Source organism: Myodes glareolus, chromosome 8 (genome assembly GCF_982192425.1).
Source record: "Myodes glareolus chromosome 8, mMyoGla1.1, whole genome shotgun sequence".
Classification (NCBI taxonomy): Eukaryota; Metazoa; Chordata; class Mammalia; order Rodentia; family Cricetidae; genus Myodes; species Myodes glareolus.
The window spans coordinates 91,084,030-91,099,298 of NC_142033.1; the positions used below are offsets into that span (position 1 = coordinate 91,084,030).

The window sequence follows — 15,269 nt, forward strand, 5'->3', positions numbered from 1 at the left end:
CTTATCAAGAATGCTAGCTGTAAAAACAAGTTGTTCTCCCTTAGCTTGGAGAAACTGGGGTATAGGAGAAGAGAACCAGGGAGAAGCATAAAATCGGAGTATAAATTTGTATTCACATATCATTTGGTATTAAATCTAAAGGCATAATGTGCGTGAAGAACAGACAACTTGCTCAGCTCTTGTGGAGCAACTGAAGGGGCTGCCTCACCGACTCTGCATCTGGAAAAACACTTTGATCTTTGTTCAAGTCAATTCATAACCAACAACGGACAAGACTGCATGATACACACCAATGGTGAGGTCTAAACCCCAAACAAACAAATTGGTTTTGTTAAAGGTGTTCAGAAGAGGTGACAGAAGCCAACAGGCAGGTGATTCTTTAAATTCTAATGCATGCAGCAAGCATCACTTCAGGCTAACACATATAGAAGCAACCAGCAAAGTAAGAGGATACTTCCATCTACTTTGTGACAGTAAGGAAAACCACATTTCATTTGAATTCTCGTTAAGGTATTACAAGGTTCTCATACAATGCCGAAGTTCTCCATCAATAACATCTCAAAACTAATAGTTAAAATATAGTTGTACATATTTGTTAAATGAACAGGGTTGGGAAAATCAACTTACTAAGCATTTAAAGAGTATCAAGAAACTAATTAGACAACTTTCCTTTCTATGGCTAGATTTTAAATGTCATTTAAATCTCTTTGGGGAAGAGGGTTGTTTCAAAGGGCTCATTTTTGCATCGACCATGTCAAAGGAGGTCAGAAACCCTCAACTATAAAGTCACCGCTCTGCTGTGGCACAAACAGATTCTGCGGCTAAAATCAAACAAAGACCAATTAAACTAATCATAACGTCCCAGTGAACACAAGGAAGCTCACCTGGTATTTCTGGACTTCTTTCATGATTTTTCACATTTACTCAGTTTTGGGGACTATAATTGCCTTGACCAAAATACTGTGAAATTACTGCTCTGATCTACTAATGGCTGCAAAAATCAAGTCATTGTGGTTTCATGCCAAGGGGCCATAGCAAGGTGGTGCAATGATTTCTGACATAGAAGACAACTTCTAAAAACTCAAAAGGGAAAATTAACAGGATGTGGTTCACATTGCCAAAGACTGTTCATTAATTACCAATTTAATCACGGCTGGAAGCATGACATTACAAAAATCTGGCTGAAAGTTCTAATAGATTATGAAGACCACCTAAGAAGAGTGACCAAGAAATGTACAAAACAATTAATACTGTTTCACTGCTATCAAAGACACTCAGATGATTTTACATCAAGTGAAGCAAAGGCATTAGTAGCTTCACAGTGCCACCACTAGGAACTGTAAATACAATAGCACACAATTAGTAATGCATATGTGAATTCATTCAAAGCATATATCCTAGGGAAAGTCAGAACATGATAAGGAGAACAAAAGAAACATTAAAAACGAAATGAATGAAGATTTAAACTCTACTCTTGCGCATGCTGAGCAGGAACAGACCAGGCAATATGAAATATGCCTTAGCAAAGGCGCTATCATCCTGGGACGTTCAACGTGACACTAAACAGCCCCATGGAAAATGTGCATGGCCATTAACAGTGGCAATAAAAAGACACCTAGCTCTAGCTTTATACGCACATGACATTCTTGAGTAAATAGGATTTTTGAAGCTAGGGGTTTAGGTGACATAATAGAAAAGATGCTTGGGGGTTTTCCCACCCAACAACGCTGGGTTTGTGTGACTCTAGAGATATGCCACGAGATAACAATGTTTGCTAAGAAGTCTAGTAACTATTGTTAGAATAGCAGACTTCAAACCAACTTAAATTCAGACTGAAGAGATAAGGTATTATTTAAATCACAGAGCATAAAAAAGCACTGCCACATACAGATATTTATACTGAACATAGGAGCAAATCAGCATTCTTCCTTAAAAGGCAACTGTGGGAAGATTAGACATCACTTAATGTGTCTTACTGGCCTGAAATGGATTATGTACAGTTGATCTTTTGATGACTGTGTTGAAGTAAAATACAGAAGATATTTTCATCTTGGTGCCCTAGGCATATTCTATCTCTAAATAAGATAAAATACTCTATGTGTTTTAAGGTTTTGGATTTCTTTTTATAGTAACTGAAAACTCATACCTATAATAATTGAAATTACAAATTAAAGTTAAGCTATTTCTCCCTAATAACAAAAATGGTAAAATGTATAATTTAGAAAAATAAAAATTTTAATTTAATTTTAAAACTTTGGTTAATAGAGGGCATTGAATGTAATAATATCTATAAATGTATGATAAAGCCAGTATTTATGAGTATGTAAGTATAATTCTATACACACTTTAATGCTATATTCTTAGAACAATACATATGAAGACATACAGATATACATGAAAAATTACAAAAAAAGTTACCCAGATTTTTATCAAAATGATTAAAAAATTTAATTCATTTTATTTTATGTGTATAACTTGTTTTGTCTGCATCTATATGTCACATGTATGCCTGGCAGCATAGAGTTCAGAGAAAGTGTCACCCTCTGGAGCTGGAATTACAAACGGTTGTGAGCTGCTATGTGGGTGCTGGAATCAAACCTGGGTCCTCTGCAACAGCAACAAGTTCTCTTACGCACCAAGCCAGCTCTCTAGCTGGTTTTACCAAAATGACATTTTATGATATCTTTTTGCCAAGTGAATGATAACTCCATCTTATTATCTGAAGAATATTCAGTTAGCTAATTTAAATCTACTATACACAATTATCAGCATGATAGACAAGTTCCATTTAAATTAATATTTTCCAACAAACATCAAAAGTACAAGACAGACAGCCCCCGCTTCATGACAATAGAATGTATTTAAAGGCATGAGCTGAGAACTGGAAGAGGCTCCAGGGATCAGCACGCCCACTGCTCCTGCAGGAGATAGCAGCTTGGTTTTTAGCACCCATGTGGTGGTCCACAACAGCCCATCACTCCATGGGATCAGACGCCCTCTTCTGGCCTCCACAGACAACTGTACACACATGTGATTACACACAGACACACGATTAAAAATAAACCATTAAGGTTTAACATGAAAAATAGCTTGTATTCTTCTTCTTTGGGCATTTAGGTTCATTTCTAAGATCAGCAAAACAAAGTAACAGTTATCTGTACTTATTATTGTTATTCTTTTCAGTCAATCTTAAAGGACTAATCATCCTTAATCAATCTAAAATCTTTCCCCATGTATAGCTTTCTTTAGATGATTCAAACATTCCTGCAAACATCTGAAGATAAAGTAAATCTTCTAAAATTTACTACCAGGTTGCAGGTAGGTTCTCCCTCCTGCTAAGGTAAGAATCGGCTGTTATATAAACTGTGTATAAAGGGTGGGTCCTTGTACTGAGGTATTAAATATAATGGAAAAAACTTCAAGTTCGCTTTATAATAGTGCAGAATTCCTATTTGTTTTTAAAAGATTTGTTTCATGAGTGTTTTACCTGTATGCATGTACATGCAACATGTATGTGCCTAGTACCTGCAGAATTTATAAGAGTTATTTGAATCCCTTGAAACTGGAGTTACAGATACTTGTAGGTCACCATGAGGGTGCTGGGAACTAAGCCAGGGTCCTGCACAAGCAAAAAGTGCTCAAGTCTTGAGCCATTTCTCTAGACCCTGTTTACTTTTTTCTTTTAAAGAAGCTTCCAGTTTAGCTGTTTCCTTCTTAAGTCAGCAGACTTAGAAGGTAATTCGTACTTAAACAAGTTCTTGTTTAGGTAATGGTAGTCTTGAAAAAACTGTGTAAAATTAAAAAGGTTAATGGCATCTATTGTTATGAGTTGTCTTTTGGGAAAATCAAAACTCTGGCTTTCCCATAGAATAACTTAAACACAGTTGGAACATATGGAACCAGGTAAGACTACCGGGCTGTGGTAGGCGACTTAGAAAATGCCCCCAGACATGAAGTCAACAGTTTGAGTAGTCATGAGAATGTTCAGCAGAATGCTGGGATTCGGGGCAGACGCGGCAGCTGCGTTCTAGTACAAGTTCCAAGACAAGAGAAAGGCTGGATGTGTGGGGAGCAGATGAAGTCCAGAGTGAATGGGACACAATCACGCCAAGAAACCCAGAACCTCAGATCCACGGGAACTGCAAAGCCTTCCTTTGGTCTAAGTATAAATACTGGAAAGGAAGTGATGACCTTTAGCTAAGCCAGTGTAGGGAGCTATCAAACACAGTTTCCTCCTCCGGGAAACTGCCACCTGGATGCAACCTGAGACTGCTTCCCACAGAGACCTCCCCCTGAGGTCAGCCCCTCTCCACTAGGTGGTAAAGAAGGAATGCACCGAGTCTCCAGGCTGCTGGAGTAGCTTCCCTTAGACTATCAGAGGGTCAGCTTTTCTGCATGTGTGGTGTGTCTGTGTGTCTGTCCTTTCTTCACTCCCTTGTTGCCCCGGGCAGATCAAGCTAAAGCTGTGCAGGAGATGCACAGATGTAAGCATCTATGTAACAAGAAAGGTATTACCGCACAGGGTTCAAGACAGCAGGAATGAGAGGACACATGGAACTTAAAACCCCAAAGTGACAAAGTTATCCCGATTGCAACTGATTGTGCAGTAAAAATCCATTCTGCTTTGAAGACCTTCACAGGAAAATTTATTTCCTCTCTTTATAAACCTTTACTTCATAGAAACTTCCTACTGCCAATTATTCATTATTGCTCTGTTATCAGTCAGCAAACAATATGAAAACAGGCTCTCACTATGGCCCTTCATTTATCTACTGAATGTTTACCAGACACTTGATACTGTGTGTCCTGTGTTCTTGTACTTCCCACAGTGCAGAGTTAAACAAGAGACTAGAACGCTTCTAGTAAATCTAAGGGAAAACAGCAGAGAGCAGTCCAGAACAGAGAGGCAGCTTTCAGGAGAGAAGAGCCAATGCCTGACCAAGAACGCGAGAGTGTGGTAGCTGTAGATGCTCCAACAACTTACAACTGCACTGAAAACCAAAGAGACTGAAGTGAGCCGGGACGAGGGGGAAAAGGCTTGTGGAGCCTCTGTGAGGGTGAGAGGAACTCAGAGTTTATTCTCTAAGGCTAAATGATGCTACCAAAGGATTCTAGGATTTCGTGTCTTCATACTGACACTGAAAATGTTTTCTCTTTATATTTTACAATCCTGAATATCTGAAAATGTAAAACTTTGCTTCCTTTAACCTTTCATTTTAACCCTTTTCTAACTTGCCAGTAAATTTTCCCTCTCTCAGTCTAGAACTACAAAGTCCTAAAGTAGCTGGCCTGTGCCAAGTCCAAGGACGTTATCCCATGTACTTATGCACGCTGATATGAGTATGGTTCCACCAGTTGTTCCTGGTAGTCGCCGGAAGGTTCTCAGTCGCACAGGAACCAAGGACAGAGGGAACTGAATAGCTGTAGAGCTCTCTTTCAACGGTCTCATCATCAACAAGCAATTCTAGGAAACTCTGCTGTAAACACTACCACCACTACCACCCAGACGGGGTTTCTCTGTGGAGCCCTGGCTGAGCTGGAACTCACTCTGTAGACCAGGCTGGTCTCCATCTCACAGAGATCTGCCTGCTTCTGCCCCCTGAGTGCTGGGATAAAAGGCGTGTGTACTGCTTCAGGCCTCAGTAAACTCTTGAAGACTCTAAGGTTAGTATCAACTTTCTTCAGGACTGAATGTCACTGCTGGATACCAACCTTTTTATTTACCTTTTCATCTCATGATGTGCATCAATACAGAATGAATAAACACATGATCTGTTCACATGTGAGACAGAATGCAGTTTCAGCCTGGGAACATACAAGACTATGTTTGAATAAAACTCCAAACCAGACTATGATTCCACTCACTTAAGAGTCCAATTAATCACATCAAAGAGTAGAATAATGGCTGCCAGGAGCTAAAAGGGGGTGGGATGGGGGTGGAATAGGAAAACACTAATCAACAGCTACAGAGCTACAGGTTAGGAAATGACTAAGTTTTAAAGGTCTGCAGTGGAGGGGCTGGAGAGATAGCTTAGTTTAGCAGTTAAGAGCACTGGTTGCTCTTCCAGAAGACCTGGTTTCAATTCCCAACACTGCATGGCAGTTCATAACTGCCTGTAACTCCAGTTTCAGGGTATCTATATACACAAGCAAAACACAAAAAATGCACATGGAATAAAAATAAATAAATAATTTAAAAATGATCTGCATTTTAGTTTATACTTAAAAAGTAAGAAGATCGGTCTCATGGTAAGCATTCCTATTACAGTAAATTTAAAACTGAACATTCCTTTCTATCAGAATGTCTTACTATGCATCGCTTTGAACTTACTCTATGCACATTACTTTGTAGCTACTATAATAGTACTTCTAACTTCTTTTACTTTTCACATAGGAACACAACTGAATTTTAAAAGAATAAATTTTACAGAGGTATGATTACACTTAGTAATATGCAATCATTCTCAGCTTAATAAGTTTTAACACTTATCTGCTGACAAAGTAAAGCTTCACATTATCACTTTCCCCCACCTGGGGAGTCTGCTTACCACCATCACTGAGCTCACCCTATACTTCCTGGTAAGCAGTGACAGCTTCTTGGTACCCTGTTCCACCGGTGTGTGCAGGTTACTTAGTATAACTAAGCAGGTAACTTAGTATACCTGCTATTTATTTAAGCTACTGTGGCTCTCAGCAGTGTGAGACTTTGTATCACCAGGCAGTCCATGTTGAGAACCCCACTTCTCAGGGCTGGTTGGACTTTCAGTTAGCGATGCTGAAACTGCATTCTGTCATATGAACAGACCATGTGTCTATTCATTCTTTATTGATGCATATATAATTCTGTCCAGTTTCTGTGTGTTACAATTTAAGAACCATGACATCGGTCATTTTGGTACATGCCTTTGACCCCAGCACTCAGAGGGCAGGGCAGGTGGACAAATAATTTAGATACCAAGTATTCTGAATTTAAAATCAATTCACAGTATATTTTTAATTTACTTGAATTCTAAAATTATATTTAGATAATTAGAAACAGACTGTCCAGCTTTTAGTACTTGAGAGAATATGAAACACACTTTCCCCACAAATAAAACATCAGTAAAAACCCTATTCTTTTTGAAGTAAGTTCTTCATTGGAATGGCTCCTTCAGCAACCAAGCTCATGCCCCACCTTTCAGGTCACCAAGCCTCCCCTTCTTGAATCATCTCTGCTATAACACACACTTTTCATACCCTGTAATTACTTAATCATCTCTCTTCCCACCAGAAAATAAAATTTCACGTGAGAAACAGTCATTTTCCCTGTTACTGTGGCCAGACTTGCTTTAGATATAACACAAATCTATCTGGCAAATAAGTCTATAAAGTACTGATATGATAGACCGCCAAGCACTGTAAAAGCTAATATAAAGCCTGTCTTCTTTAGAACAGTCCTCAGAATTAGTGTTTTCCTTTCTTCTTTCTTTCTTTCTTTCTTTCTTTCTTTCTTTTTTTTTTTTTTGCACCTGTAGCCAAAGCTGGCCTGTAACTCACTATATACCCCAGGCTGACAAATTCATAGCAATTCTCCTGTCTCATCCTTTTGAGTGCTGGGATTACAAGCATGAGTCATTACACAATCTCAGACTGGTATTTTTCAAACTTTTGTGATTATAATGTATAGCTAAAAACACATTTTACTCAAGTCCAGTAAGCACACACACACACACACACACACACACACACACACACACACAGAGTAAGACCAACTGAAAAAGAAAAGTTTCACACATATACACAAAACCCATTAAGTGTACTAAATTTTGAATCATTCTGTTTGCCATTCTACTCTATTTTATTTTACTTGTTTTTGTTAAAAATAATGGCTTGGCAAACTTTTATAATCCCTTATTTCATAAAGACCCATCATTTAGAAACAACACCCCATAGCTTGGGAGACCATTAAGCTGGCATCTATAGAGACTTACAATAGAATGTGATTTTATATATGAGTTTGATAGTTAAGGGCTATTAGTTCCCAATGATAAGTTCCATATCTTACTATATTGAATGATTGCTACTGTTATATGTTCATTATTATTTGTGAACTACTATACAAAAATGACACATGGAGAAAATATGACTTAACATAAGAATGAGGGAATATAACAAGGGAATTCACGGTCTCTGGAAACTAATTAAGGTTTAGGTTCAAATCCCTGATTACCATTTACTGACCAAGAGACCTTTAAAAACCTGAACTTAAAAGTGCCTATCAGCTTCAGTCTTGTTACATGGGAAGTAGTGTGAATATCTTCATGGAGTTATGTAAAATATACACTCTAGATACTCAATAAAAATGGGTATTATTATATACTACTGTTTCTAACAAAATTCTATGGAGAAATATAATCTTAAATAGACTACGGTTAGTAATAAAGTGTAAATAAAGTAAACCAGATATTTATAGCATGTAATTCTAGTCCAGAACTGTCCTTTCCCTCACAGCTAGCAGCACCACACAGCAGTAACAGTGTGACCGGTCCCACTGGATGGATTCACCAGCTGAATGAATGACCACGTAGCCACAATGTACAACCTATGGAAAGTAACTGAGCGAGTCACTCCCCTTGACCCCAGCACAGCTGTGATTACTGTGAACAACATGTGGTCTGTGCAAACAGCGTTTCTCACATCGCTTTGCTGCCCGCTGGAGAGCGGCGGGGCTGCGCTGCCCGCGTGCTTGCTCCCGGCCTTGGCAGCTGCATCTCGTCTTGCTTGCTCAAGCAGAACTCGCGCTCTTTCCTTCAGCTCCTCTTGTCTGGACAACATTCGGTGCTTAAAAGCAAGGACATAGAATTAGAAGCCAAACCATAAAAATACAGTTAAAGGTTAGACTACCTATTTAAATAAAAAGTCAGATGTATAGCCTTTTTTAACAGGAGTATTTACAGAAAATATTAATGTTGAGAAGAAACTGTAGAATGAACACATGCATTTTGACAAAAATGAAACATAATATTATTTCTTAATGCTGGATGAAATTTCAATGCATTTTAAAATTTAAAATTTTATTAATATTATTACTGTGTGTGTGCATGAAGTGTGTGCATGAGTGCAGGTGTACACATACCATAGTGCATGTGTGAGTATAACTAGGTACTTTGGTGAGCTGTATCTCTCCTCCCATTGTGAATTCATGGAATGAAACTCAGGTCATCAGGCTTACATGGCTAGTGCTTACACCAACCAGGAAACCCTCATTAGATTTTATTTGAACATATTCTCATAAGGTGTGTGTCAATATTAGATATATTCATGTTTTCTCATAAATATAGTATAATCTACCAACCAAAGATATAAAAAAGGTTCCATTATATTTTTATAGTCTCACGGAACTGACAACTACTTATCTTCACTTTATAAAGTGTTCAATGCTAAAATATCTGTGGCAATACTCTTTTAAAATTTTGGAAATATTTATAAAAAATCCCAAGCTGTTATTTGTTTATTTATTTAGTTAAGAGTCTCACTATGTAGCCTGAGCTTGCCCTGAACTCTTCATGTAGCTAATTCAGGTTAGCCTTGAATGCTCAATTTCCTTACCTTTGTCACCAGCATCTGGGATTACAGGCATGTGCCACCACACTCCACAAAACTATCCTCCACTGAGAATTCTCTTCATAATAAAACAAACGACCTTAGTAGAATTGAAAATATTATGGACTACATAATTTTACAATGAATTTTTGGAGAACAACAAATATTGGCCACCAAAGGAAGCCAATATTTTTGTTTGTTTGTTTGTTTAGTTTTTCCAGACAGGGGTTCTCTGTAGCCCTTGCTATCCTGGAACTCACTTTGTAGACCAAGCTGGCCTCAAACTCACAGATCTGTCTGCTCCTGCCTCCTGAGTGCTGGGATCAAAAGTGTGCACCACCATGCCCAACTGGAAGCCAGTTCTTAAGTGTTATTAAACAAAAGCACAATATCCATATTAGTTTAAAAATTTAAGAATCAGACATATGTTAGCTCCACTTCTTAATTATAGGCAAATTACTCCATCTCTCTAAACATGTTTCTTCCTGTGCAAAATGGGCATGAGAGCAGATCAGCTCACACAAACACAATGTAAGAGAATAACACAAAAACATTGGCGCATGGTAAGCACAAGCTAAAGATTCAATATTACTGTATGCTAACCCCATCATTTTCTTAGAAATAAAGGGACTGACCTGCTTGAAGACCCCAATCTAAATTCTGTAGTCCACAACCTCGAGCTGCCACACAATGTGTTTTGAGCTTAAAAGCACATAAACACTCTGCTTCTAATTAAAAATGTAGTTCCTATTTTACTGGACACATGGGATGTTGGCAAGTTTTTCACTACCATAAATGTGTTTATGAACCTTTATACATAAAGATTGAATCTTATTATTTTCTTAGGTAAAATTTTTTAGAATAATGTATTAGGTTTTGGTGATACACGGGATTGAATTTAGGATCACTGAGCTACATTCCAGCCATATTTAATTTTATTTTGAGTCTTGATAAATTTGTGATCCTCCTGAAGAAGTTTTCTGAGAACCTGTGATTGACAGCCACATGCTGCCTAGCAAGCTTTTTATTTTTTTTCCCCCAAAAGCAGTTCAAATAATTATAATTCTCTTGCCTAAGCTTCTCATATAGCTGGGACTCAGTTGTGAGTCATTGAGCCTGGCCAACATGAACATTTTTTAGGGTGTGTGTGTGTGTGTGTGTGTGTGTGTAAGTGCATGCACATCTATGTGTATGTGGAGGCCAGAGGTCAAGTTGGGTGTCCTGGTTAGTCCCACCTTACTTTTACAGACATGACTCTGGGCTCTCCCGCAGCTTGGCTAGGCTAGCAGCCTGCGAGTCCCAGATAAGCCTGTCTTTCCCTGCCCAGCACTAGGATGACAGGCACACACTTTCACTCTCAGTTTTCTTTGTGGGCACTGGGGATCCACACTCAGGAGTTCATGCTTCTTCCTCAGCCCCAACACAAACGTAAGGTCACTTGAGACACACTGCTAAGATGCCCTTCAGTCATAAGCACCCTGTAAGTGCCACTTTCCCACATGTCAAACAGGCTCCAACCCTTCATGGATGTACAGGTTAAGGAAGACACAGGTAAGCTACAATTGTCATATGTACTAGAGATTTAGTGGTGGGTCTCTAAGTTCATATGAGATATCGTACCTCCTGTGAGGACATGCTCATAAGATTCATGCTATATTATTAAGTATTAAGAAAGAGTAATCACTAACAAATTCTGACATAACATCTCTTCTTTCAAAGATTTTATAGACATTAAAATACAAAAAGGTGTATGTCTGAAATTTATTACATGATATATAAAAGAGAAGCAGACATTTGTATAAAATTTAGCTGTGATTACATCCTACCAAACACCAATATCTACATTACATTTTTGGTGTGTGACAATGTAACCTAGTGTCAAATAAACCTTCATACTTATCCTAAGCAAAATTGCTTCCCCTCCCTCCCTCCCTCCCTCACTCCCTCCCTCCCTCCCTCCCTCCCTCTTCTTCTGTAGCTCAGATTGGTCTAGAACTCATGGCAAGGCACCTCCTTCTGCCTCCTTAGTGATGGGGATTGCAGGCATGGACTACCACATTTGCCTTGACTCTATGCAAAACTTTCAGAACATAAAGCACAGCCAAAGAACCAAGCATACAAGATACTATAAATCAGTGGTTATTTTCACCATCCTGTGTAGCAAACTAATTGTGTGGATAGACTCAAAGCATAATCTAATCTGAGAGTTAAGTGGGTTCTTCGATATTAGTTAATTTAACCTCTGTGGAAAATAAAACAGACAGTTTAAAATGCCAGGTAATATATCACATGGATAATTATTGGAGAAAAATTCAAAATGAGAATTCAGGTTCTTAGATTATTCCTGATTTTAATGATTAATTAATTTCTATCTTTAAACACATTTGCCTCAAAATATGGCTTATAAGAAAAAAAAATCTATGTTGATAGAACTAAGACTCATCAAATTCTGTAACTGTCATTCAGTAGACATTTATTTGGTATCTATTATATATAAACTCTGTGCTATCACAAAACTTCAGGGAGATTTACTTACCTAGAACCTTTATGATTTTTCTTTGTGGGAATGGAAGCTTTTTTTGAAGGCTACAGTGTGCTTTTATTGTAAAAATGACCTTATATAATTGTGAAAACTAATGCATTTTACCGTGACATTTCCATGCATGCATGCATAAACCATGTTTTGATCAATTCTGCCTTCTCTACTATTGTATTTCTTTGAGTCCGACACTCCCATTTCTTTAGCACACCTCTGCAGACTCACCAATGATGGACCTTACAATCTATGCAACCCACTCACAACCCAGACACAGCGGTCTGCCTACAGATCACAGGGTACTGTAGACGGTGTGACTGCAACGTGCTCCATGCAGTCCTCCCTCAGGATTAGTTCCCAGGTCCCTTGCCGACTTCATACAGATGCTTGTACCAGTTACACAAAGCAGCACAGTAGACAATCTACGCACATCCTCCTGTACTAAAACACGTGGCCTTTACATTTTACAGATTAATGGAAGAAAGGGAGGCTGTGCAGTTCAATTCAGAAGGCATTTTCCCCAATCGTTCTGGTCGTGCTGGCCTAGACAGATGTGGACCTTGTGGCTACGGCACTAAGAGCACTAAATGAGAAAAGCTCAGAACTCTGACTATTTTCCAAAATTTCACACTGACACCTTCCAGTAAAGTCAAGAAAACACTTTTATCAATTAGTATCACTGACTTAGAAGAAAATCTAAGATAGACAAGCTGTAATTCTTAAGTACTCAAATTTTGGGGTTCAGGACCTCCTTACAGCTGTGTTTTAACAATTACGAAGAATACCAAGGAGTTTTGCTTGTGTGAGATATACCCCTGGATCTTGGCCATTTTGGGAAAATTGAGAAATTTAAAAAAATATGTTTCATTTAGAAATATCTAAACACATTAAATAGCAACATTTTAGTTAAAACCCCTGGTTTTAAAAACAAACACAAACTAATAAGGACTGGAATTTTTCATTTTCATTAAGAAAAATCAGTTAAGGGCCAATGAGATGGCTCAGTGAAAAAAATCACTTGCTTTTAAGCTTGATGACCTGAATTCGATCCCTGAAGCCCTCAGTGGAGATAACCAACTCCTAAAAGTTGTCTGTGCATGCGTGTGTGAGTGTGTATTTGTGTGTGAGTCAGTGAGTGCCACCTTACAAAAATAAAAATCTAGAAAGGGAAGAGCAGGGAGATTTCCCGATGCTCGCAGTCAGTCTGCTGGAATACTGGAGTCATACAGCCTTCAGAAAACATTATCTGTGAGAGGATAACAGACATAAAGTTAAACAATACCACAGAACGTCATTCTTTTAACTTTGAGGATTATTTAAAGGGTCTGGAAGAGCTTCATGGCCCCCAGTTTTGTTTTGTTTTCAGTATTCGGGATTGGTCCCAGGGCCTCAAGCATACTGGGCAAGAACTCCTGCTCTGAGTTACATCCCCAGGCTCTCAGATAATATGCTAAGAAGTGCTTCAGAACTGCTGTGTGTTGGCAGACAGAATTCTGGGGATTGGGGACTACCAACAATTTTACATCAAAGAGTGATTCAAAAAGTTGGCTTGTAAAAGTAAAAAAAATTAGAAATACCTTATTCAGTTTAGTTTGCTTAAAAATTCATTTAAAATGATCATGTAAATGTGTTGAAAATGTAGTTGATAGAATGCTTGCCTCCCATGCTTGAAGCCTGGCTTCAATCCCAATCACCACACTCACTGGGTACAGTGGCTCATGCCTCTAATCCTAGCACTCAGGAAGCTGGAGGGCAGCCTGAGATACATAAGTCCCCGTCTAAGAGAGAAGGGCTGTGGGGTGGGAGATGAAAATCTATGCCCAAGTTTCAAAGAGCACCTGCACATAAATGTAAGAAAAAAATCCTACTATGAAAACTGTATTTTGACTGGAGAGATGGTTGAGTCATGAAGTCCCTAACCCTTTACTGCATGGGCATCTGAGTTAGACACCTAACATCCATGCGAAGACCCAGGTGTGTGTCTGTGGGACCAGCCCTAGAGTGTCGGACACGGGCAAAGCCCCAGGGCCCAGTGGCCAGTCGCCCAGAGGAACTGAGGAGCAGTTCAGTGAAGGACCCTGTCTCAAAAACTAAAGTGGAGAGGGAGAAAGATTCTTGACATTGATTCTTGGTTCTCACAAACTCACAAACACACTGTAAAGACATCCACACCCACACATATATACACAGCACACAAAATGAAAATAAATCTAAAAGAAAAAGAAAAGCAGGCAGGCATCATAATTTTATCAGTAAAGGTTTTATTCTTCTACTTAAATCTTTCTCTGTGTTACACATGTGCGCATGTGCTAACACACACACACACACACACACACACACACACACACACCCTTATCCTGACAGTAGCAGAGAATCAATATGAGAAATATCATGGGTAAGAGTTCAACATTAAGCTATATTCCCCTTTTCGGAAGAAATATGGATGTTACTAGAATCCTATTTCAATTTTTTCAAAGTAGGGTTTTATTTTTTAGCCCAGGCTAGCCTGGTATTTGCTATGTAGCTAGGATGGTCTCAAACTAATGATTCTCCTGCCTCAGACTGCTGGTATTGCATCCTGGCAAGCCTTGGAGGCAGTGAACTTAAGCCATAAGTAATGACACAACTGACAATGCTGTTCTATTGCAACTAAGACAGCTAAGGACAGGGCTTTAATGGGAAGGAAATAATCTGGCAAGCACATATTAGAACTATGCTCGCATTACCTGCAATACTGAAATACTCTTGAATTTCTGTTTGATACAGCTAAGGCTGGACTTGAACTCTTGGCTCTCCTGCATCAGAATCCAAGTATTGGGACTACATTAGTATGTACCATGCCAAACCTCCTTGACAGTCTAATGGTAAATACTATTTATTATAAGCAATGACATTTAAAAAATTTTAAATTACGTATTTGAGTTCTCCATCTGCATGTACAGCTTTACCCTAGAAGAGGACAACTGACCCCACTACAGACGGTTGAGCCACACGTGGGTGCGGGGAGTTGCACTCAGAACCTCTGGAAGAGCAGCCAGTGCTCTTAACCACTGAGCTATCTCCCCAAGTAATGACATTTTAAAAAGCTCCATTTATTTATTTTTATGTGTATACTTGTGAGCCCGTATGAATTTATGCACACAGCATGAAT

General features: G+C 38.7%; 1 protein-coding gene across 12 annotated transcripts in view; it reads right to left on the bottom strand.

Moving 5' to 3' along the window:
• Positions 1 to 15,269, bottom strand: part of Ehbp1 (EH domain binding protein 1) — a 263,173-nt gene that overhangs the window by 67,455 nt on the left and 180,449 nt on the right. For all 12 annotated transcript variants that reach the window (XM_087909201.1, XM_087909209.1, XM_087909211.1 and 9 more), the window contains one exon: positions 8,677 to 8,820. In XM_087909201.1, the coding sequence (XP_087765327.1) occupies positions 8,677 to 8,820 (144 nt within the window). The remainder of the gene's footprint in view (positions 1 to 8,676; positions 8,821 to 15,269) is intronic.